Source organism: Squalius cephalus (assembly GCF_949319135.1).
Source record: "Squalius cephalus genome assembly, chromosome: 3".
Lineage (NCBI taxonomy): Eukaryota > Metazoa > Chordata > Actinopteri > Cypriniformes > Leuciscidae > Squalius > Squalius cephalus.
The window spans coordinates 60434336-60460577 of NC_137124.1; the positions used below are offsets into that span (position 1 = coordinate 60434336).

Sequence of the window (26242 nt, forward strand, 5' to 3'; positions counted from 1 at the left end):
TATTATATGCGCAGTTTGTCAGTGAAGAACGGCTGATCGGTAGGAAATGCTTCTCCATCTGAACACCAGAGGGCGTCACACACACACACACACACACACACACACACACACACACAAACTCCATAGAAGTACGATAAAACACATAATTCCAGGAAACCTCTATCGCTGTAGCTGAATGAACAGAAGATTGAAACGCTTTGATTAATCATGACTAATAAACACACGACTGCCCTATTATGTGTAAGAAGCTCATCTCACAGGAGGAGCTCAACTGTCCTTGTGAAGTGAGTCTGGAGTAAAAGCATGTTATTAAATGTTGTCTTTTGTTGGACCAGAGGTTCATAAATGCTCCTCATGTTTGGAAAGATGTTTGACGCGTGTCTCCGTTATAAGCGACTCAAACTCGCAGTGCTTTCAGAGTGAGCCGCGTTTACTGAGCCGATCATCAATGACAAATAATCACAGCCTTTGTGATTTCATAATCACGATAAGCCAAATCGATGTGAGTGCGATTATTTGCGATTAATCGCGCAGCTCTACTTGTGAATCTAACAATATTTCTTTACTTTTCAGTTAATAATGTCTCCGGAGCCGAGCTTCATCGACTCAACCGTGATCTCCACAGTTCGCTCTCCTGTTCCCGAGTCTCGTTTACATTCACGGCTGGACTTCTAGAATATAGAGGGTTGAGTCATTTCATATCAGGATGTGTATGCGAGTACAATACGTGTATTGAGTATGCTGTTTGCACACTGTACTCATTTATGTGAAAAGCATGTTCTTAATACTCTAAACTTTTTTTAAAGAATTACTTTTTTTGTATAAGACAAAAAATATATGGAGACGTTTGTTAGTAATCTGCGGTGTTTGGGAACGGGTACTGTATATCAGAAAATAATTATTCACGTTTGTTTGGTTTTAATTAATGCTGTCAAATCGATTAATCGCGATTAATCGCATCTAACATAAACCTTTGTAAATATATCATATGTGTGTTTGTGTGTATACAGTATAGACTGTACACACACACACACATATATGTACAAACTTTAATGTTAGATGCGATTAATCACGATTAATCGATTTGACAGCACTAGTTTGAATAAAAATTTGAATATGGCAGATAATTTACATATTTCTTAAAATGACAAATATGAGCTTGCTTATGGTTTTTAGTGATGTACATTTGGTGAAGTCATGTGAAGTGCTATTTCTGCTTTACACTCTGGAGTATTAATATTTTGTTGTTGATAAAGCGGAAAGGTTTAGAGTTTTATATTTATTTCTTTGCTCATTCATTGTCATGCATACATCATACAACTGAATGTGTGGAAAACGAATGTAACTCGCACTGTAATACACCAGACATGCTCACATGCTCATTCTGATGAATTGTGTGAACTTTAGATTAGTTGTGTTAGTTTTTATCGGGTTTCTGCTTCTCACTGGAATGTGCGGGACTCGTCAAAGAAAAGGTTGCGTTGTCATTTTTAGCTTTTCTGAATCGTGCGCGACTTTCCACTCGCAGTCGTCACTCGTAACCTTCCTCTCGTTCCTCATACGAGCCTCTGTTCTGACAGAAATAGCCAAATCTTTTGAAGATCTTCTCTGCAATGGTCAAGTAGAATACATGAATGTGATGCACATATAATTCTGGATTAGCTTTAGTTTCCTCATTTTACAACATTATATCATAATATTACTGGAGGACTTGATAGATTTCTAAATACTTTAACATGTCTAATAAAATGTGTGATTTCTGCAAAATGCTTGTATTGACATTATTTTGATATTAATGACCAGTTAATTCCATCTAATCGACATCAAACTGTGGAAGAATTTGCATTTGTTACTTTATGCCTGATAGTGGGAATATTCTGTTTGTGTTTAGTGGAAAATTAATATTTCATCAACGTTAAGCCAATGTTAATCTTTCAGAGACATAACCAGAACTTCATTAGATGATTTAGACAACTTTGCAAATCCAATTAAATGTTTGAATAGCGATTTGTTACTGTAATGTACAATTAATAATTTGCTTAAGTTATTTAACCCAGAATATTTGTTTAATATCTGCTGGTAAACATCAGATATAGAGAATGAAACAGTTTGTTAAGAACGTACACTTTATTATACTTTATAAGTACCTCATTCATATACTGTTTTGTTCATTTTCCTTTTGTTTAGTCAATATGCCATACATGTGTTTAGTATACATTTTTGTTTAGTTTGAGCTAAAGTTTGTTTGTTCTCTAATATTAATTAGAGGATTAGATGAACTAGATTAACTAAAGGTCTAATGGGCAAACATGTCATTTAAATTGTGCTTGCATCAACCATCAGTTCATTACTTTATCTGCTATTGTTGTTGTTTTATGATTGGGATATAGATGCAACTACTCCAATGTTAATCACTATAAAAAGTACAAGTCAGAAGTCTGGACATACAGGACCTGCTCATACTTTATTATGAATATGGACATTCTTGGTAATGATCATAATGTGGTTTTGATCAACAAGCATGATACTTTTAAACAGTATTGGAGGGATTTTACTTTAGGATTTGCTCTAATTCATACGTTTAAAAAATAAAAATCAATATCAATATTTAAAATAACTTCAATAATCCTGCATTTATTGCATTTTATTAAATGTTTCCGTTTTACCTTAAACCTATACATTTACAAGGTCACATTGCAAAGTGTGCACAGTTATTAAAGGGGACCTAATATGCCCTTTTTTACAAGAGGTGTCCCCAGAATGTGTGTGTGAAGTTTCAGCTCAAAATACCCCATAGATCATTTATTATACCATGTTGTGAATGCCCATTTTTGAGTGGAAGGAAAAAACATGCTGTTTTCGTGCATGTGTCTTTAAATGCAAATGAGCTGCTTCTCCCCGCGCCCCTATCCAGAAGAGGGCGGAGCCTGTACAATGGAATCTCTGCCAAAAACTGAAACATCTGTTTGGTTTTGATGATCATCTGTATCGCATCACACTCATGGGACATTGCAGTTCTTCATCATCATTAAAGTTCATTATCTGCATGCGTTTCAAAGCCATATCAGTCGAAACTTCTGATCTATGGTTTTCTGAGCGCACACACACCCGAATCACGTGCACAGAAAGCTGGATGTCAGATGGAGCATCCCATGAGTTTTAGAGCAAGTTCTCTCTCGTGTTATTGAGCTTAAACTGTCAAAGACACAAAGTTCACAAACACAGTCGACTATGTCTGTGAACGTAAATGGGGAAAGAAACCGCATGTGTGTATTAGATCTGTGTATTAAAGTGACAGCAGCGTAATATTAGTAAGATTAACTTTTCATTTTTATTTTACATCATTGCAACAGCAAAAGAAAAACTGAACAAAACTGCCAAACGTTGAAACACTCGTCCTCCCTGTTCTACTGTAATAATCATAATCACATTCAGCCATACTTTAAAAACTGGAAAAAATGGAACAAGACAGAAAATGGGATAGAATTAAAAATTCATTCATTCATTAGCATGTTTCCAATAAACACAAACATTGTTGCATTCTCTCTCTCTCTCTCTCTCTCTCTCTCTCACACACACACACACACAAATAACAGACAAACAGAATAACTGGATGTGTATAATGGCAGCATTCTTATTGAACGTATGAAAACCAAACAATTTCATCCACATAAACTGATAAATTCTCAATCTAATTAAAAACCATTCAGAAGCATTCTGGGATTAAGAAAGACTACAGCATGATATTTATTGGTGGCTTTTAAATCTCAGTATAAATACATAGCCAGGTATTATTTCAGATATCTGATCGCTTGCACTTGATTAACTGCGGTTACAAACTCACATGCCTCAGAGATATTCAGATGATATTTGATCAGGTCTGTAGTGAGATTTCAAGCAAGTAATCGGACATGTCTTTAAGTACAGCAGTCCATAGATGCAGTTGCACAGCAATTACAGGAGACAGAAGAGTATATGACAGAGTTTGAACAAAGTCCAGTATTTACAAATGTCTTGGTCTGACATTGAGCTCAGCATCAGTCATTTTTCATTATGTTTAGTTCTGCTTCTACAATAACACAGCAACCAAAATGAAACACACACACACACACACACAAAACATCTATGTTTTCATACATTTCACTCAGCAATTCGGAAGGAAACACTATCTTTGGTCACAAAATGAGAAAATAAATTCAGTCAGGAAAATAAGAAAGACATTCAGCCATAAAGCGGTTAAAATGTTTACATTATTCGCCATGAATGAGAAGATCAAGCAATAATAAATAAGAAAAGATCAGATGGGATCTGGAGCCGAGTGAAGAATTATTTTGCGTGCGCAGAAAGGCCGGCAGACGTAGACCCGCAGGAGTGTGTGTGAGGCCAGGTGGAGTTACTGTTGGTCCTGCTCTCCGGCGTCTGACTCCGGCTCCGGCGTACAGTAGCGCTGGAGCAGCCGGTGCAGGTGCTCCTGAAGGTCGTGGGGTCGCGGGAGGTCGTGGGGTCGCAGGAGGTCGTGGGGTCGCGGGACGTCCAGCGTGTCCTCCAGCTGCTCCAGGTGCGTTTGTTTGGTTTGGCCGTCCTTCACTACCGTTCGTTTCTGGGTGCGGGTCTTATGCATGCAGGTCCTACAAATCAACACATCAGAGTCACGACACCTGTGAACATCTTTAAACCCAGACAGCAACATAGTGCGGCCCAGATCCGCCAGACACATTGATTCCACACGGCCCGGATCTGGGCCGACACTATGTTGCTGTCTGGGAAATGCAATGATTAGTTAATCAATCCTTTAGTTACACACTCCACATATTAAAGAGGCCATACTATGCCCTTGATGTTGTTTTCAGGCTCTACTAGAACAGGTTATCATGCTTGAATGTTTATTTCCCAGACAGCAACGTAGTGTCGGCCCAGATCCGGCCCACATCCGGTACACAAGGAGTCCACACTGACCCAGACACTATGTTGCTGTCTGGGTTCTCCTCTCTTCCCAGTCTGTCAGTAACACTCTGTTTAGTTCCTGTCTCTATGAAGCCCCTCCTTCTGAAAAGCACACTGTGCTCTGATTGGTCGTCTGGAGCAGTGTGTTGTGATTGGTCGAGCGCTTCGAGTGTGTTTGGGAAATGTCCCGCCCCTTACCATAACCACACTACTAACTAACTCAACCAGGCCCCGCCCCTTTATTCTGCGTATTAATTATTTAAATGAGGAATATTGTGACGTGTTCATTCCCTGAAGAAACTCAAGACTACAATGGAGGCGTTTCAGGAGTTCAGAACTTTGCAAAGGTTTTTCATGCTCGAACTGCAACATTACACGCTAAATAAACAATAATAAGTCCTCTTTAAGAGCCTTGTCACTTTTAAAGTGTAGACTGATTTTTCCTCATATTGAGTTTAGAATAATCGAAGATTCGGTGCTACCTCTACATTCTTCTAATAAATAAAATAAAAGTTTAATTAATGTGTTTTAATAAAAATAAAAATAAAAAAACTTGTTTTCTAGGGATGCAAATTTTGGCCGATACCGATAACCGATAATTCTTTATATGTGAAAGCCGATAACCGATATATTGGCCGATAAATCTAAATGCAAATGTTTATATAATTTTTGAGAGCCTGATTACAAAAACAAGTCTCACCATTAAAAGCCACGTCTCAAACACACAATCATAATGATGTTCTCTTTATAATTCTATGTAGCCAATATGTCAGACTTGCGCTTTACTGTATTTTCCTTTTTTGAAGTGATTCCAATCATATTTCAAGCAACTCGGCTTTAATATATCGGACAAATTTTCTTAGTGGGCCAATACCGATAACATTAAAAATGAACATATATCGGCTGATACCGATATGGTGGACGATATATCAAGCATCGCTAATTTAATTGCATTGAAAATCACCTTTTTGATGTTTGATGCAGAACTACCAGTAACCAGTGGAGAAAGAGTGGAGTGAGTCTGTAACATGTTAGTAAAATAACACACTGTAGCTTAGAAGAACAGTTTGGGTTTTAACACACACATGCCTCTGCAACGCCTTCTTGACTGGCACGGCCTCTTATATTTTAAAATGCCATTGTTTCTGGTTTAGCATTAACTCTGAGTAAATTGTGAAACTGAATCAGCAGATAAAGACATCTGTCATCTATTATGTTGCAACACTCAGTGGATTAGGTATTATTAACTGCTTTTTATTATCATCACACCATTCTCCTAATCTGTTAAGCGGACATGCCAGCGTCCAGACCTTCTGACCACTGATCCGTCCTCTTTCACCGTCTCTCTCTCAACTAAATGAGGCAGGTGCACTTGCCCAAAGCTTCCTACATAGCTCAAAGCCTAGACATACGAAAGAGAAATTACTCAGAAATATCCGACATGTAATGCCACTTACAGTTCAGCAGTGAACACTAGTGGGGGAACATGATTCCTGAAGCTTCGAATCCTTTGTGAATCATTTGTTTGGAACGAGTGATTCGGAGCGAGTGTCAAAGTCACATGATTTCAACGAGGCTTCATTACATTGACAAAACGTTTTCAAATGTCAATGATTCGCCTCTAGGGGGCGATGATCTCTGTGAACCCGTGAACCAGTGTCTATATATGATTTTTACCTGATCTCGGATCAGTTTTATACATTTGTTGACATTAAATGACACATTTAATAATTTGTATATAATATTATATAAAAGAAAAGTTGTAGTTAAAAGTATCTTACTGGTCTGATTAACCAAACTCTCCATTAAATTAACAAAACAAGCCCAACAATTTAATAAAATAACTCATATTATAGAGACTCTCCATATTTAATGGTATTAGATGATTTGATAACTGCATTTAATAGATGACAGCTTCAGTGAAACTGCATTGTGTTTGTAAAAGCTGTTTTTCTGCATGTTTTGACTGTTTTCGCTGCATTTACACTGTTCTGACCAGCAGGGGTCGCCAGCGCTTCCGAACAGTGAATCGTTTAGCGAATCAACTGATTCAAAGCTTCAAAACCCTTAGTTTCTCCCGTCACTAGTGACCACTCTGAACTTGAGCTAGTGGTACAAAAAGTAATATTTACTGCACTATTAACCAATGACCAAAAAGGTATTTGGACACCACCCTTAAACATATTCCAAATGTCATTGCATTAGATAACAACCGAATATCCAGACCTTTTCAAAGTCGTCTTTGGCTGATGGGAGATCCGATGAGAGTGAAGGGTCCCCGATTCGTTTTTCCAGTCGTTCACCTTGCACTACCATGGTTTTGACGACCTTGCTGACCTTTCGACCTTGGACGGGCTCGTCCTCGAACTCAGAAGCCGTCGCCCCAGTGTACGAGAAGGGTTCAGAGAAGGTCACCTGAAGAGAGAGCATTGCCTTTATAGAGGAGGCCTATAAGATTTATGCATGAGCAACGTACTGTACAAGTGCATTCAAGATATACTGTACATCAGTTCAGGAATTGAAAAGCTGATTCGGTATTAACTCATACTTGTTCTCATTAAACGCCTCAACAAGAGAACAAACCGCGAGCAGAATGGAGGTATTGAAGAGTTAGGATGTCTAAATGTATCAATTTATTGAATACATAAATTCAATATCTGTGTCTGTAAGTGAAGCGAAGTGGATAAACGAACAGTGTACATATAAACACGTAAGGAATAATTGACGACAGGCCGTTGAATTATTAGAAAAATAATGCACACCCGAGGTGGTAATGCGGTCACGACGCGAAGCGGAGTTACACCTCGGGTGTGCATTATTTTTCTAATAATTCAACGGCCTGAAGTCAATTATTCCGCTTATACTACAGTTACCACACCTCGAAACATTGTTCAGATTATATATTTCTAGACGTTTGTAAAGTTTTTGTCATTAAAACGCTCTTGTATGTAGGACTAATTTCTTACGCATGTAATCCAATGCCTCCGTTGCTAATTCCAAAACGTCATTTTAGAGTTAGTAACGGAGGTTTGAGCCACTGATAGCAGACTCATGCTGGGGACACACGACTAGCTGACACAGAGTTAGTAACGGAGGTTTGAGCCACTGATAGCAGACTAATGCTGGGACACACGACTAGCTGACACATTCTCTGACTGTTTTCATCGCAGCAGATTTTAAACACCGACTTTGAACACAGACTGAACGCGCTGAGCATGATCAGTCATCAAATTACATTCATAACCGGCCTTAAAGTGTGTCCTCGGCTCGGCTTTATGCAGTTATTAGAGAGAGATGTTGCAATAATGAGACAGAAAAGCATTTGCGTCAATATTATTATTTATTTATTCATTCAATTCGGTTTAATTCATTCGTTCATTCTTTTTTTTTCTATTATTGACAGATGACAGATGACAGACTAGCCAAATAAATGAAACACAAAGCCCTTTTAACAAGTAAGGCCTATCAATAATTATTTATTTGTTATATTATCTGCAATAAAAATCCGTGCTGCAGGACTATCCATTTATTTAGCCTATATTCAGTTTAATTTTCTATTGATTATAGATAGGAATATACTTTATTTATTAAAATTAAACTGCATGTTTCCATTGATTGTGAAGCTAGACATTGAAAATTGCAGATCAAGCGCATGCGGCTGCATGTTTTTTCTTGTTATGAATTGTATCCTATTTTCCGTTATTACCGTTAACTACGCGAAGTGATATGGAACTGTAATGCGGTCAAGACCTGCCTGGAACTACTTTAGCTGTGCGTTTCCCTGAAAATAATGCACACCTTAGAACGTTCGTCAACCAATCAGATTCAAGCATTCAACGGCCCTGTAGTATAAGTACATATTAACTTCAGAATGAAATGACTAATGGCCGGTTCACACCAAGATAACTATATTAGCGTTCACACCAGCGGATGATATCATTCTGTTTATTCTGCAGTTTTGTCGTTTGTCACTTTAAATGCTCGAGCTCTTAAAACAGGGTGGATTCTGATTGGCTGTCAATGATTTTATCGTTCATCAGCTGGAAAGAAATCGTTCTGAAAGTGATTCCAATGATAGCGTTTCTCTGTGTCGTTATCGCTATAGTGTATTGTGGACTCTGCTACTCTTTTATATTTAGAACGATTTTTAGAACTTTATCGTTATCGCCCTTTGGTCGTTTTGTTTCTCTACCAAATTTTCGCAAAGTACCAAGAATGAAGGATCGGTAACGTACTCGTTCTTGAACAAAGTGGTAGAAACATCCCTACTAGAAAGGTTTCCCACCTCGGTCTGATCTCCGCCGCTCTTCACCACCGTCCTCTTCACGACTTTAGAGAAACCGTCAGCATCGTCCACAGCGACGACTTCCTGTCTCGGTCCCTCTGACATCACTTCCTCTCGCTCTACTCCATCTGCTGACACATACTTACGGATGACTTTCCTTGTTATCTGTGCGGAGACAATGACGCAAGGATAAAAATGATCATGTTATCAAGTATTCTTCCAGCATATTAAGAAAATAATCATTATAATATAATTTCGTGTTTTTCTGGTGAAGAACCACAGACAGGAAGACAGAGTCTGATTGGATTGTCAAGTGACCAATCACAATGTGCTTAGTTCAGTGTGAAGTTTAGTGGCGAGTAGTTTCAGCTTCGGATGTCACGCTTTTATTGTGAGTAAAAAGTGTAACTTAACAAGACTAGTTTAACTCTGTCCCCGCCAGCATTTAAAAAAAAGAAAGTTGCCAGCCACTGCCAGCATTTTTGATCATTTTCACAAAGCTTTCAAGGCCCCCAGAATTGTTTTTTGTATTTAAACAAACAAACTAAACAAAAAAAATATTAGCTTAATTTATTTTAGCTTCGTGCATTCTTTTTTTATCTACACTTGACTGTGGGTAAGTTTCATAAAAAAGCAACGTTTGAACAAAAAGCGGAGAAAGTCAAGTCTACAATGTGCGTAAGCAATGCTTTTATCATTGTTTTCTGCTTCTTCTTCACCTGTGTTTTGATCCGGAGATTCAGTACTCTGTGTAAGATGTGTAACAGCGCCCCCTACCGCATAACAGTGAAAACATGGATTGCCGGAAAATGCCGTCAATGGCACGGAAAAAGTTTTCATGCCATGAACCTCACAAACTTTGAAATAATCAAACTCATTCCTCTTTAAAAATAAACTTGTGTCATTGTAAATTATAAGGTAATTCATATTTCTTTCAAATTAAGTGAATTATTCTTCTTCTTCCGTTATTTTACCAACTGTAGCAAATGCATGGACGTACCATCGCATGGACTGAATCTGTGTAAAGACACAGAACAGCTGAAAGTTCAAACATTTACCTTTTTTACCACCATGTTTCCAAACTCGTCAGTGTATTGCTCTTCTGTCACTGTCTGAGGAGGGATTTCAGGCATCTCGTCACCCTAAAAAAATATATAAATATATATTAGTTTCTTTTTTTGTTTCTGACTATGAGATTGGAAATAATGTTAATGGAAAAGATTAACTTCAGTCCTGAGAGACAAATACCTTTATGGGAAATGAAATATAACGTTACAGTTTTCTTTCATTATACCAGCAAATGAAAATACTTCAATTGTTCAATATAACATGGAAATGGGGGTCCATTGACACAGACCCACACACCCAGAACAGGTACCTGAATTATAACACGGCGCCGCACCACCCTGGTGGTCAAAACCTCCTCCTCTGAACTATCAGACAGCAAACCTAGTTCCTCAGATATTTCCTAAGAGTAGCAGAGATGCATTGTGGGCGCACGTCTTCAGTACTATTGTATATCTCATATACTTGCATGTCACACCATGCAAATGTACTCTGAAAGTTCCGTTTATCTTTTTTTTTAGTTACCTTTTTTAGTAAAAACAGTTATTCTCATCAGTGTTACCATTGCTAAATTTGTCTTCCCAGCAATGTAAGAAATATTGATGCAGACCAGATATTAGTATCATTAAATGATGGCAATGGAAAGACTAGCATTGCTGGGAATGAAAATCAACCAGTCAAAAAAATACATTAGTTGCAAAGTGCGAAAGTATTATTATTATTTTTTTAAATGCTTGTCAATTGTGACATTATATGGAATCATTAAAGTTACTTCAGTTAAAGCAAAGGGATGCACCAACACAATCTCAATCACTATTTTGGCAAACTGGTGGCTAATTCTTATCTCATTCATATGTTTTTGTATGATCTGCTTACTCCCCAGTGACGGCATGTTTGGGATGGACCTTTTTCAATATTCATACGTTTCTGCACAACTCAGTTCATACAAATTCATATGAAATCGCCACCTCGTAACAGGTTTCCCGTGAGATCAGATTGGGTGCACACATATAAACCATGTTTATTAAGTGATTTTTAATTGAAACGGCAAACATTAGCTTGCTGGCATTGAAATGTTTAATGCTTGAAATGCTTAAGTCAGTTTGTTAGCACAGGCCGGGAGTTACAGCACTCTTCTGCAGAAACTGAGGTCATGCTAAATGGCTTACCCTCCCTAGAAAGTCATCATCGTCATCATACTCTATTCCCTTCATTGGAGGTAGCTCTTCAGCAAATGAATGATCACCTGTATAATCATAAGGGAAAGCCTTCTCCTCACCAGAGTATTCGTCCTCTGGCTCAAGAACTATGGGTAGGTCCTCACTGCCCCAGGATAGGGGCCGATCATCCCTTTTCAACTCTGTGTACTCTCTAAGTTTAGGTATACCTGTCAGGTATTCAGGGCTGCTTGATAAAGATGGAAGTTCCTCAACTTGGTAAATTGCTTGAGGAACATCTAAAAGTTGTGATGATCCAATCTCTGGCTCAGATGTATCAGAAAACGTTTGTTGGCAATCAAAAAACTCCGCATCTGACTCAATGCTATCTGCGCGAACGGGTCTCTGTCTGTAGTTGAGATTGAGACTGTAAAGTGGAGAGTCAACATCTAAAGCTGCAGTGGCATCTAACTGCATCTGGTCACCTGTCAGTTTTGAAGGCATCTCAGAGGCTTTGAGCTCTTGAGTCACTTCCAGAGTACAAGGTGTCATAGCAGCTACACATGGATAAGTTCCAGGTAAGGCTAAACTTGATTCAGGTTCATCACCACCATCTGATGGTAACGTCTGTTCAGGCTGGACTACCTCTTCAACACAAGAAATCCCCTCGCTTGGAGATTCATGGAATTCTGGCGAATTCCTCTGATCGGAAGAGGATGTGCTAATTATTGGAGAGATTGAGCTTAAATCAGTTAGTGACACCTGAATGCCTGTTGATGGAGTCTTCACAGATCTTGAAAGCAAAGTTTTGTAATCCGGTGATTCGAGACTCAAACTAAATGCGGAGGAATCAATTTGATTTAGTTCAACTCTTCTGTGAGAGTCTTTGAGATAAAACTGAAAAGAATTTACTTCTTGCAATACATTTGATGCTTTAGGCTCTTTAGGTGATGATTTGTGGGCCTCCAAGTCAAAGACTGGTTGAGATCTGTTCTGCTCAGGTATATTGGGGACACATGTGGCTAGATGTGACTCTTTCGATGATTCACTGGTCAATAAGGATGCTGTCGACTTTATTTGAGGCTCTAAACTTTTTGAAATGGAACTTAAATCTTTCACTTGAGGCTCTGAATGAATGTCCATTGAGACATTTTCCTGTGCAAAATGAAAGGGAAGAAAACAATGTTTCTCCCAGTATGTAATAATTACATCACACAAACGCAATAGATTTTGTTGCATGGAAAGATAGAAAAGATTAACATGCATTAACATCCGATGCAAAATACGGATGTCTTTCCCAATCCTGTTCCAAACAGGATCAAACACAAATGAACCAGCTAATTACAATCTTCCGGAGCACTTGATAATTACAGAGAGATGTGTTTGATGAGGGTTAGATCTGGGTAAATCTCCAGGAACAGGATTGGCCACCACTAATCTAAGGCTAAAATTCAATCATGCCGTTTACATTCTCAGAATTGACCATTTTCTCCACACTGCTAAAACTACATGCTTGCTCTACAGTTGTCTATTTAGTCTTGATTTGTTAGTAGATCCAGAATTGTGAAATTCCGTGTTTCAGGTCAGATTCGACACTGCATTCCTCTTAGTTCATACATTGTGATAAATACACACGATTCACAGCTGCATGCTCAATCTCTTACCCCTTTTTTGGCGTCTTGAGGGGCTAGTTTTCTTGAATCATGTCCTAGATCATCTTTTTGTTGCTGTGAACTTTCCATGTGTCGATTGTCATCTCTTTTATGGATTATGAGGCCTTTGCTAGTTTGATCTTTTGCAGATGCACCTGTTGCGGTGATTTCAACCCTTTCTTCACAGTAAGAAATTGTCTTTGTTACACTTTCTGTGTCCTTCTGTGCTTGCTCTAAGGCTATATCATGAGATGGGGTTGGTTTTAGCTCCTCATCGAATGAACACTCAACAGTTCGAAGCCCCTCTGTTTCAGGTGGAGACTTGATTTGTGCTGTGCATGGTTCAAATGTCACTAGATTCAGCAAGGCAGAATCATCTTTGAGGACAGATAGATCTTTCGTAATCTCATCAATGTCAGAAAATGACAAATAATTCAAATTCTCATAAAACTCCTCATATTCAGATTCAATCACTGATTCAGGAGATTCAGGTTGATAAATTGCCTCAAAAACGAAAGGTTCTGGAGTAACCATTTCAGTTAGTTCTGTTTCTAATGTTGCAGCTTCAGGAGATAGGTTTCGCAATTCTGTTTCATGAAAGTATATCTCAGGTGATAAGGATCTAGAATCTGTATCTGAAATATCAGAGATAGATGATAAAGGTCTGTTTAAAGACATGATCCATTGTGGCAATGGATACCATGATGAGAATGATTCAGGAAACACTGAGTCCATATCAGAACTCTGATCGTTACACAATGAAGGGGACAGTGGGGTAAAAATGGATTTGTGCTGCTTGAGTGCCACACTAGATTGTTCATTTGGAACTGGTGATGATGTTGAGTATTCAGGTATAGGTGAATCAGGTGAAAGACTTCGAAATTCATTCAATGAGAATGTCGTCTCAGGAGATGAGGGTCGACTTTCGGCCAAAAACTCTGCAGATGGCAATGAAAGTCTGTGCTCAGGAACTGGTGAATCAGGAGAGAGCGGTCTGTACTCATTCATGGATGTATATGATTCTGGTGAGGATGCTCTCCTATCTGAATTGTCCATTAGAAATGGACTTAAACTTGTACAGTAAAACAAATAATCCGTGGAAAGTGCTTGATTTTTTCCAAGTAAATCAAAGGATTCTGCATGCACAGGTGTTTCAGAACTGCATTCAAAAGTCTTAAAAATCTCCTTTTTACATCCAGCATACTCAAACACACCTGGTTTTGAACAGAACGTTTCACCTCTATATTGAGGATCATACAAATGGGAGATTAATGACAAGGGTACAGCTTTGTACACAAGTTTATACTGAGGCTCCATTCTGACAGTGTTCTGTAATGACAGATATGTCATAGAATTGGATACTTCTTGGCCAAGTGATTGATGGCTTTGATCAACAGTTTGGTTGTATTCTATTTCTAAATGACACTGATCCACGGGAGATATTTTACCTGACTCAGGAGACAATGGTCTACATTCAGTCCATGTATTTCCCTCAGATGCAAAGCTTGCCGTGTCAAATTCTACATCAGACACAATTGATTCTAGGGAGGATGACCTGTATGTGGCTTTTTGGGTGACATTTACATACACTGATGGTTTGAAGTCATAAACAGGTGAGTCTGGTGATAATGGTCTTTTTTCATTCAAGGACATGATTGATTCAGGTGAGGATGTTCTCTGTTCAGTAGTTTGATGTGCAAAAACCCAAAGCTCAATGTCTGTGTCTGATGATAGTGACTCAGAAGACTCTGATCGGTATAAATTCATTGCTGATATTTTATGTATACAAGAGAACTGTGGAACTGGTGAGTCTGGAGATAATGGTCTACACTCTTCCAATGATATAAAGGATTCTGGAGATGCTCGATCTACCATTGACATGGGTGACATTGGCCTGTAATCACTTACTGAATCAGGGGAGAGTGGTCTATGCTCAATTTCTGACATTACTGATTCAGGAGAGTCAGGTCTTTGCTCTATACTGAGGTCTGACAGATAGAATTCATTTTCGACATCCAAAGAGACTGGAGAAGTTGACTGAGAATCTGATTCTGGTATGATAAATGTGAATGTTAGTGGCGTGAAGTCAGGAACAGGTGAATCAGGGGACAGTGGTCTGCTTTCATTGACCGATGTCAGTGAGTCAGGTGAAGACAATCTAAGATCAATCATTGAGTCATTAAATTCATCTGTGCTTCTATCAAATTCTGATAATACTGATCCAGTAGTGAACAGGTCTTCAAAGTAACTTTTGTATTCTGTAGTTTCTGAACACAGCGATTGAGGTGAACATGATCTAGATCCTGTTACTGGCAAAGTGCTCTGAATGAATAATGAACTGAATTGAGGCACAGGTGAATCAGGGGACAGGGGTCTAATCTCAGTTTCTGAAAATATAGACTGAGGAGAGTCAGATCTTTGCTGTGGATTAAGATCAGAAGGACAAAATTCATTTTCAAGATCCAAACTGACTGATTCTGGAGAGGTTGGTCGGGAGCCATTAAATGGCATGATAAATGCGTGTGTGGCCGGTGTGAAATCAGGAATAGGTGAATCAGGGGACAGAGGTCTGTTATCATTAATTGATGTGATTGACTCAGATGAGTACCTTCTAAGGTCAATCACCAAGTCATCAAATACATCTGTCTGCATATCTATTTCTGATAGTATTGATTCAGGCGATAGTGATATGTAACCTGATACTATTGTTGGTTCAAACTGATTGGTATAATATTGATATATTGGAGAGTCAAGAGATAAAGATCTAGAGTCAGATCTCTCTTCATTTATAGATTCTGTTGATTCTGCTGAAGAATCTTGGGTAAAAACATTTAATTCCCATTCTTCCTCTGATAATGCAGATTCAGGGGATGAGGACCTATAATCTATCACAGAAATTGATTCAAACACTACTGGAAAATACTGTGGTGTAGGTGAGTCTGGAGATAGGGGTCTACATTCATTTATGGACCCATTTGACTGTGGAGAAGACCCTCTAATGTCTTCCAGAAGCATGGCAGATTCAGGTGACATAGGTCTCCATTCAGGCAAGGAGTCTGGGGAAAGTGGTCTACTGTCAGTATCTGATAAAATTGAATCTGGGGAATCTGGTCGATACTCTATTGTTGCTAATTCTTCAAGGTAAGATTCATATTCTGTATTCTCCGAGCACAGAGATTGAGGTGAACATGATCTAGATCCTGTTACTGGCAAATTACTCTGAATGAATAATGAACTGAATTGAGGCACAGGTGAATCAGGGGACAGGGGTCTGATCTCAGTTTCTGATAATACAGACTGAGGAGAGTCAGATCTTTGCTCTGGATTAAGGTCAGAAGGACAAAATTCATTTTCAACATCCAAACTGACTGATTCTGGAGAGGTTGGTCGGGAGCCATTAAATGGCATGATACATGTGTGCGTGGCCGGTGTGAAATCAGGAATAGGTGAATCAGGGGACAGAGGTCTGTTATCATTAATTGATGTGATTGACTCAGATGAGTATCTTCTAAGGTCAATCACAAAGTCATCAAATACATCTGTCTGCATATCTATTTCTGATAGTATTGATTCAGGCGATAGTGATATGTAACCTGATACTATTGTTGGTTCAAACTGATTGGTATAATATTGATATATTGGAGAATCAGGAGATAAAGATCTAGAGTCAGATCTCTCTTCATTTATAGATTCTGTTGATTCTGCTGAAGAATCTTGGGTAAAAACATTTAATTCCCATTCTTCCTCTGATAATGCAGATTCAGGGGATGAGGACCTATAATCTGTTACAGAAATTGATTCAAACACTACTGGAAAATACTGTGGTGTAGGTGAGTCTGGAGATAGGGGTCTACATTCATTTATGGATCCATTTGACTGTGGAGAAGACCCTCTAATGTCTTCCAAAAGCATGGCAGATTCAGGTGACATGGGTCTCCATTCAGGCAAGGAGTCTGGGGAAAGTGGTCTACTGTCAGTATCTGATAACACTGAATCTGGGGAATCTGGTCGATTATCTATAGTTAGCCATTCTTCAAGGCAAAGTTCATATTCTGTATTCTCTGAGCACAGCGATTGAGGTGAACATGATCTAGATCCTGTTACTGGCAAATTACTCTGAATGAATAATGAACTGAATTGAGGTACAGGTGAATCAGGGGACAGGGGTCTAATCTCAGTTTCTGATAATATAGACTGAGGAGAGTCAGATCTTTGCTCTAGATTAAGGTCAGAATGGCACAAGTAATTTTCAAGAACCAAACTGTCTGATTCTGGAGAGGTTGGTCGGGAACCTGTAAATGGCATAATACATGTGTGCGTGGCCGGTGTGAAATCAGGAATAGGTGAATCAGGGGACAGAGGTCTGTTATCATTAATTGATGTGATTGACTCAGATGAGTATCTTCTAAGGTCAATCACAAAGTCATCAAATACATCTGTCTGCATATCTATTTCTGATAGTATTGATTCAGGCGATAGTGATATGTAACCTGATACTATTGTTGGTTCAAACTGATTGGTATAAAATTGATATATTGGAGAATCAGGAGATAAAGATCTAGAGTCAGATCTCTCTTCATTTATAGATTCTGTTGATTCTGCAGAAGAATCTTGGGTAACATCATCTAATTCCCATTCTTCCTCTGATAATGCAGATTCAGGGGATGAGGACCTATAATCTGTTACAGAAATTGATTCAAACACTACTGGAAAATACTGTGGTGTAGGTGAGTCTGGAGATAGGGGTCTACATTCATTTATGGACCCATTTGACTGTGGAGAAGACCCTCTAATATCTTCCAAAAGCATGGCAGATTCAGGTGACATAGGTCTCCATTCAGGCAAGGAGTCTGGGGAAAGTGGTCTATTGTCAGTATCTGATAAAATTGATTCGGGGGAATCTGGTCGATTATCTATAGTTAGCCATTCTTCAAGGCAAAGTTCATATTCTGTATTCTCTGAGCACAGCGATTGAGGTGAACATGATCTAGATCCTGTTACTGGCAAATTACTCTGAATGAATAATGAACTGAATTGAGGTACAGGTGAATCAGGGGACAGGGGTCTAATCTCAGTTTCTGATAATATAGACTGAGGAGAGTCAGTTCTTTGCTCTGGATTAAGGTCAGAATGACAAAATTCATTTTCAAGATCCAAACTGACTGATTCTGGAGAGGTTGGTCGGGAGCAATTAAATGGCATGATACATGTGTGCGTGGCCGGTGTGAAATCAGGAATAGGTGAATCAGGGGACAGAGGTCTGTTATCATTAATTGATGTGATTGACTCAGATGAGTACCTTCTAAGGTCAATCACAATTTCATCAAATACATCTGTCTGCATATCTATTTCTGATAGTATTGATTCAGGCGATAGTGATATGTAACCTGATACTATTGCTGGTTCAAACTGATTGGTATAATATTGATATATTGGAGAATCAGGAGATAAAGATCTAGAGTCAGATCTCTCTTCATTTATAGATTCTGTTGATTCTGCAGAAGAATCTTGGGTAACATCATCTAATTCCCATTCTTCCTCTGATAATGCAGATTCAGGGGATGAGGACCTATAATCTGTTACAGAAATTGATTCAAACACTACTGGAAAATACTGTGGTGTAGGTGAGTCTGGAGATAGGGGTCTACATTCATTTATGGACCCATTTGACTGTGGAGAAGACCCTCTAATGTCTTCCAAAAGCATGGCAGATTCAGGTGACATGGGTCTCCATTCAGGCAAGGAGTCTGGGGAAAGTGGTCTATTGTCAGTATCTGATAAAATTGATTCGGGGGAATCTGGTCGATTATCTATAGTTAGCCATTCTTCAAGGCAAAGTTCATATTCTGTATTCTCTGAGCACAGAGATTGAGGTGAACATGATCTAGATCCTGTTACTGGCAAAGTGCTCTGAATGAATAATGAACTGAATTGAGGCACAGGTGAATCAGGGGACAGGGGTCTAATCTCAGTTTCTGATAATACAGACTGAGGAGAGTCAGATCTTTGCTCTGGATTAAGATCAGAAGGACAAAATTCATTTTCAAGATCCAAACTGACTGATTCTGGAGAGGTTGGTCGGGAGCCATTAAATGGCATGATACATGTGTGCGTGGCCGGTGTGAAATCAGGAATAGGTGAATCAGGGGACAGAGGTCTGTTATCATTAATTGATGTGATTGACTCAGATGAGTACCTTCTAAGGTCAATCACAAAGTCATCAAATACATCTGTCTGCATATCTATTTCTGATAGTATTGATTCAGGCGATAGTGATATGTAACCTGATACTATTGTTGGTTCAAACTGATTGGTATAATATTGATATATTGGAGAGTCAGGAGATAAAGATCTAGAGTCAGATCTCTCTTCATTTATAGATTCTGTTGATTCTGCAGAAGAATCTTGGGTAAAAACATTTAATTCCCATTCTTCCTCTGATAATGCAGATTCAGCGGATGAGGACCTATAATCTGTTACAGAAATTGATTCAAACACTACTGGAAAATACTGTGGTGTAGGTGAGTCTGGAGATAGGGGTCTACATTCATTTATGGATCCATTTGACTGTGGAGAAGACCCTCTAATGTCTTCCAAAAGCATGGCAGATTCAGGTGACATAGGTCTCCATTCAGGCAAGGAGTCTGGGGAAAGTGGTCTATTGTCAGTATCTGATAAAATTGATTCGGGGGAATCTGGTCGATTATCTATAGTTAGCCATTCTTCAAGGCAAAGTTCATATTCTGTATTATCTGAGTACAGCGATTGAGGTGAACATGATCTAGATCCTGTTACTGGCAAATTACTCTGAATGAATAATGAACTGAATTGAGGTACAGGTGAATCAGGGGACAGGGGTCTAATCTCAGTTTCTGATAATATAGACTGAGGAGAGTCAGATCTTTGCTCTAGATTAAGGTCAGAATGGCACAAGTAATTTTCAAGAACCAAACTGTCTGATTCTGGAGAGGTTGGTCGGGAACCTGTAAATGGCATGATACATGTGTGCGTGGCCGGTGTGAAATCAGAAATAGGTGAATCAGGGGACAGAGGTCTGTTATCATTAATTGATGTGATTGACTCAGATGAGTATCTTCTAAGGTCAATCACAAAGTCATCAAATACATCTGTCTGCATATCTATTTCTGATAGTATTGATTCAGGCGATAGTGATATGTAACCTGATACTATTGCTGGTTCAAACTGATTGGTATAAAATTGATATATTGGAGAATCAGGAGATAAAGATCTAGAGTCAGATCTCTCTTCATTTATAGATTCTGTTGATTCTGCAGAAGAATCTTGGGTAACATCATCTAATTCCCATTCTTCCTCTGATAATGCAGATTCAGGGGATGAGGACCTATAATCTGTTATAGAAATTGATTCAAACACTACTGGAAAATACTGTGGTGTAGGTGAGTCTGGAGATAGGGGTCTACATTCATTTATGGACCCATTTGACTGTGGAGAAGACCCTCTAATGTCTTCCAAAAGCATGGCAGATTCAGGTGACATAGGTCTCCATTCAGGCAAGGAGTCTGGGGAAAGTGGTCTACTGTCAGTATCTGATAAAATTGATTCGGGGGAATCTGGTCGATTATCTATAGTTAGCCATTCTTCAAGGCAAAGTTCATATTCTGTATTCTCTGAGCACAGCGATTGAGGTGAACATGATCTAGATCCTGTTACTGGCAAATTACTCTGAATGAATAATGAACTGAATTGAGGCACAGGTGAATCAGGGGACAGGGGTCTAATCTCAGTTTCTGATAATACAGACTGAGGAGAGTCAGATCTTTGCTCTAGATTAAGGTCAGAATGGCACAAGTAATTTTCAAGAACCAAACTGTCTGATTCTGGAGAGGTTGGTCGGGAACCTGTAAATGGCATAATACATGTGTGCGTGGCCGGTGTGAAATCAGGAATAGGTGAATCAGGGGACAGAGGTCTGTTATCATTAATTGATGTGATTGACTCAGATGAGTACCTTCTAAGGTCAATCACAAAGTCATCAAATACATCTGTCTGCATATCTATTTCTGATAGTATTGATTCAGGCGATAGTGATATGTAACCTGATACTATTGCTGGTTCAAACTGATTGGTATAATATTGATATATTGGAGAATCAGGAGATAAAGATCTAGAGTCAGATCTCTCTTCATTTATAGATTCTGTTGATTCTGCTGAAGAATCTTGGGTAAAAACATTTAATTCCCATTCTTCCTCTGATAATGCAGATTCAGGGGATGAGGACCTATAATCTGTTACAGAAATTGATTCAAACACTACTGGAAAATACTGTGGTGTAGGTGAGTCTGGAGATAGGGGTCTACATTCATTTATGGATCCATTTGACTGTGGAGAAGACCCTCTAATGTCTTCCAAAAGCATGGCAGATTCAGGTGACATAGGTCTCCATTCAGGCAAGGAGTCTGGGGAAAGTGGTCTACTGTCAGTATCTGATAACACTGAATCTGGGGAATCTGGTCGATTATCTATAGTTAGCCATTCTTCAAGGCAAAGTTCATATTCTGTATTCTCTGAGCACAGCGATTGAGGTGAACATGATCTAGATCCTGTTACTGGCAAATTACTCTGAATGAATAATGAACTGAATTGAGGCACAGGTGAATCAGGGGACAGGGGTCTAATCTCAGTTTCTGATAATATAGACTGAGGAGAGTCAGATCTTTGCTCTGGATTAAGGTCAGAATGGCACAAGTAATTTTCAAGAACCAAACTGTCTGATTCTGGAGAGGTTGGACGGGAACCTGTAAATGGCATGATACATGTGTGCGTGGCCGGTGTGAAATCAGGAATAGGTGAATCAGGGGACAGAGGTCTGTTATCATTAATTGATGTGATTGACTCAGATGAGTACCTTCTAAGGTCAATCAAAAAGTCATCAAATACATCTGTCTGCATATCTATTTCTGATAGTATTGATTCAGGCGATAGTGATATGTAACCTGATACTATTGTTGGTTCAAACTGATTGGTATAATATTGATATATTGGAGAGTCAGGAGATAAAGATCTAGAGTCAGATCTCTCTTCATTTATAGATTCTGTTGATTCTGCAGAAGAATCTTGGGTAAAAACATTTAATTCCCATTCTTCCTCTGATAATGCAGATTCAGGGGATGAGGACCTATAATCTGTTACAGAAATTGATTCAAACACTACTGGAAAATACTGTGGTGTAGGTGAGTCTGGAGATAGGGGTCTACATTCATTTATGGACCCATTTGACTGTGGAGAAGACCCTCTAATGTCTTCCAAAAGCATGGCAGATTCAGGTGACATAGGTCTCCATTCAGGCAAGGAATCTGGGGAAAGTGGTCTACTGTCAGTATCTGATAAAATTGAATCTGGGGAATCTGGTCGATACTCTATTGTTGCTAATTCAAGGTAAGACTCATATTCTGTATTCTCTGAGCACAGCGATTGAGGTGAACAAGATCTAGATCCTGTTACTGGCAAATTACTCTGAATGAATAATGAACTGAATTGAGGTACAGGTGAATCAGGGGACAGGGGTCTAATCTCAGTTTCTGATAATATAGACTGAGGAGAGTCAGATCTTTGCTCTGGATTAAGGTCAGAATGACACAAGTCATTTTCAAGATCCAAACTGAGTAATTCTGGGGAATTTGGCCGGGAACCTGTAAATGGCATGATACATGTGTGTGTGGCTGGTGTGAAATCAGGAATAGGTGAATCAGGGGACAGAGGTCTGTTTTCATTATCGGATGTAATTGACTCCAGAGAGGATGTTCTACGATCAGTCATGTCATCAAATAAAATCGTATGTATATCTGTGTCTGATTGCACTGATTCAGGAGATGAGGACCTGTAAATTGTTACTGTTGTAAGTTCAAAGTGAGAAGTGTAATACTGAGGTATTGGAGAATCTGGTGCAAATATGGGGAAATCAGGGGAAATAGGTCTGTGTTCATCAATTTCTTCTAGAGAAGCCACTGGAGTAAAAAGATCTAGTTCATGTTCATGCTCCGACATTGTAGATTCAGGGGACATGGAGCTAAAATCATTTACAGCAATTGATTCGAAGGCTGCTGTGAAATATTGTGGCACTGGTGAGTCTGGTGAGAGCAATCTATACTCATTCACTGAGGCGTCTGATGCTGGTGTGGATGCCCTGAAACTATTTTCTAGAGTGAACAGGTCTTCAAAGTACAGTTCATTTTCTGTATTCTCAGAGGACAGAGAATGAGGTGAACATGATCTACGACCTGTTAATGGAAAGGTACTCTGAGAGAAAAATCCACTGAATTCAGTTACAGGTGAGTCAGGAGATAGTGGTCTGAACTCATTAACTGATGCTATTGATTCAGGAGACAATGGTCTACACTCAGTTGCTTCAGGTGTGTCATCCAGCTCAAGAGATTCTGGAGATATGGGTCTAAATTGATCATGTGACTCAGATAAAAGTGGTTTGCCTTCACATTGAAACATTGCTGGACTTTCAAAATTCACTTGTCTCTGAGGTAAATCCTGATTATTCACTGTACACTTGACAGATGGGTTTTGTTTAAAAGAATCATGAACTTTGGATTCTTTAGCAGATGGGTATATTTCTTGTGGATCATGTAAAACTTTAGCTTTTCCAACAGCCAAAGTTATTGACTCAGCCTTTTCTGAAATATCTCCTGAAACAAACTTGGAGCAGAATGTCTTGCCCTTGTAGTGTGGATCAAATATCTTAGCAATACGATTACTAAACATAGCTTTGGACATAACACTATCCTGTGGTTTTGGCAATTCACTCATACTTTGTTCCTCATTGTATAGTGATCCAGTGGGCTCGATGGCTAATATTTTTTGAGAGTATGATTCCTGTATTGGCTCGCCATCAAAAGTAACACTTTCTACTATAACCTTGGACAAAGCAACATCTTCAGGCTCTAAAATGAAAGATTCTGGGGATTCTGATCTTGGTTCACAAAGCATGGGCTCACAATGTGAATATTCAATGTCAGATGTTTCTAATTCAGGAGATGAGTCTCTAAGGCTCTGAAATGTGATGAAATTAAAGTTCAATGTGGTTCTATATACAGGTACAGGTGAATCTGGTGAAAGTGGTCTGTGCTCATTTATCGATGTAAATGATTCAGGAGATGATAGTCGGGTTTCAGGTTGTACTTCTGATACTGTTTTGTTTTCATTGTCTGAGAGGCCTGACTCATCTGAATCAGATCTATACACTTCAGCAGGTATGAAACATTCCAACACTGTTTGAGTAAAGCTGGGAAGAGGAGAATCAGGAGAGAGGCATCTCTGCTCATTAAAAGATACAGTTGATTCAGGGGATGATGGTCGACTTACAACTAGACACTCTAAAGATATCAGATCACAGTCTATGTCTGAAACTTCAGACTGAAATGATGGTGATCTATATCCTGTCATGAGTGCTGAAGAGTCATTTTGCACGTCTGTTGCAAAACAAGGTATTGGGGAATCAGGGGAAAGTACTCTATATTCATTTACAGATGCTGTTGATTCTGGAGATGATGGTCTTATTTCAGTCAAGAATAAATAAGGAGATGGAGTATGGCTTTCAAAACACATCTCTGTGGATAGATCCCTATCTGAAATGTCAGAACTGATGGACATAGGAGACCAAGATCTATTTGATTCAGGCGATAATGATCGGTAGAAAATTGCAGAACCAGGTGAAATTGGTCTTTCTGTGTCATCAGTCACCAGCAAATAAGATGCTCCTGGTGTATCTTCTGTAAATCCTGCAAGAGGGACCATTTTTTCACCAGGTGCAGGGAATGTTTTGTATTCTTCAACATTTATTGTAAATTCAGGTGTGTCATTTTCAAAAGCAGTTGGCAAAGGTGTAGCTGGCCTAAAATCAGGCAATGGAGAGTCAACAGAGAGAAGAGTGCAGTCATTCAGTGAAGTTACAGATTCAGGTGAAGAAACTCTTAATTCCGCCATTAATATGCAGGAGTCTGGTGAAGATGGTCTATAATCAAATGGTATTGGTGAGTCTAAAGGCAAGGAGACCACTGATTCTGGCGATGATGATCTATTTTCAGATGAAGTCATTCCAAAGTTGTCAACATACTCAAACTCTGGTGATCTTAGCTCAACTTTGGATGTTAAAGATACCGGTGTAAGAGGTCTATACGTCACAACTTCTACTGAGCTAGAGATGGCATATTTAGTGTTTGTGAATTTAGCATCGGTTTGTTTGGTTAGAGTATTTGGTATGGTTATTCCAACTCTTGCTTCTGAAGAACCAGAATCAGTTATTGGAAGTGATAATATTTGTGGCTGCTCAGTTACTGAATCAAGTGACATTTGGTTAGGTGTAGGGGTGGTAATCCTCTCTGTAATGCCACTTTCGAGTGCAGCAGACATGCTAAGTTGTTGAGGAGGACTGGAAATTGCTTGAGCTAAGCCTTGTACTCCTTCAGTAGACAATTCTGTGAAGCTGATTGATTGGTTGACATCAATATTTTTGGAAACATCTGAAGACTCTTCAGATTCATCCACAAAAGAAATCTCGTTTTCAGGGGACTTATGGGTCTCTGCAATTGCACTCTTTTGGAGTGAAACGTAACTTTCACCAAAAAGGGTTCTATAGAATCTGTCAGAAACTTCCTCAACGTGGCGCTTTATATACTCCTCACTTTGACTTGGTTTCTTTGAAAGTGCAGCCTCATATTTAATTGGTGATGTAGATACAGTTTCCGACTTTTCACTTGATGGAGATGTAAAGGAATTAATTGTACTGGAGACATGTGAGGTAATATAATCTTCAGAATCTTGCTTGAGTTCCACATTCAACTCACTGAAATCTGGTTCGACATTCTCTGATTCCAAGAGTGTGTGCCCAAAATCTGACAGGGTTGATTGTCTCTGACTCAGTTTGTACCTTTCCATTGAATTTATGGGTGGAACATTCTGTTCATCATCCTGTTGGGTGGAGACTGGGATAAAATGACCCCCAGTTGCTCCTAACTCTTGGAGAGGATCATCCACAGTTTCATCTATATTGCTTGATGGTTCGTTGGGAATAGTACCACCTTTGTAAACTGTGTCATAAACGTGAGACTGTAGTCTCCAGGGAACAGTTTTGTACAGGGTAAAGAGAGGAC

At 39.0% G+C, this 26242-nt stretch overlaps 3 protein-coding genes across 35 annotated transcripts in view; 1 reads left to right on the forward strand and 2 right to left on the reverse strand.

Moving 5' to 3' along the window:
• Positions 1 to 1763, forward strand: part of camk2d1 (calcium/calmodulin-dependent protein kinase (CaM kinase) II delta 1) — an 82853-nt gene extending 81090 nt beyond the window's left edge. For 14 of the 19 annotated variants that reach the window (XM_079865020.1, XM_079865013.1, XM_079865012.1 and 11 more), the window contains one exon: positions 574 to 1763. Coding sequence is in view for 8 of the 19 variants with exons in the window: in XM_079865012.1 (XP_079721138.1) it covers positions 574 to 577 (4 nt within the window). In the remaining 11 variants the exon portion in view is untranslated. The remainder of the gene's footprint in view (positions 1 to 573) is intronic. The other 5 variants (XR_013820420.1, XR_013820421.1, XR_013820422.1 and 2 more) reach the window with 2 other exon arrangements.
• A 1960-nt stretch (positions 1764 to 3723) lies between these two features.
• The window catches only part of ank2b (ankyrin 2b, neuronal), a 114520-nt gene continuing 92001 nt past the window's right edge, over positions 3724 to 26242 (reverse strand). For all 15 annotated transcript variants that reach the window (XM_079864971.1, XM_079864960.1, XM_079864973.1 and 12 more), the window contains 5 exons: positions 10288 to 10371; positions 9230 to 9394; positions 7171 to 7359; positions 6255 to 6346; positions 3724 to 4628 (listed from right to left, as the gene is read on the reverse strand). In XM_079864971.1, coding sequence (XP_079721097.1) covers positions 4394 to 4628; positions 6255 to 6346; positions 7171 to 7359; positions 9230 to 9394; positions 10288 to 10371 — 765 coding nt within the window. In that variant the 3' untranslated portion in view covers positions 3724 to 4393. The remainder of the gene's footprint in view (positions 4629 to 6254; positions 6347 to 7170; positions 7360 to 9229; positions 9395 to 10287; positions 10372 to 26242) is intronic.
• Positions 10611 to 26240, reverse strand: LOC307154834 (uncharacterized protein). Its single transcript, XM_079864959.1, has 2 exons — positions 13116 to 26240; positions 10611 to 12606 (listed from the first exon to the last, which is right to left on the reverse strand). The coding sequence occupies exons 1-2, from the start codon at positions 26025 to 26027 to the stop codon at positions 11446 to 11448; spliced, it is 14073 nt and encodes a 4690-aa protein (XP_079721085.1). The 5' UTR covers positions 26028 to 26240; the 3' UTR covers positions 10611 to 11445.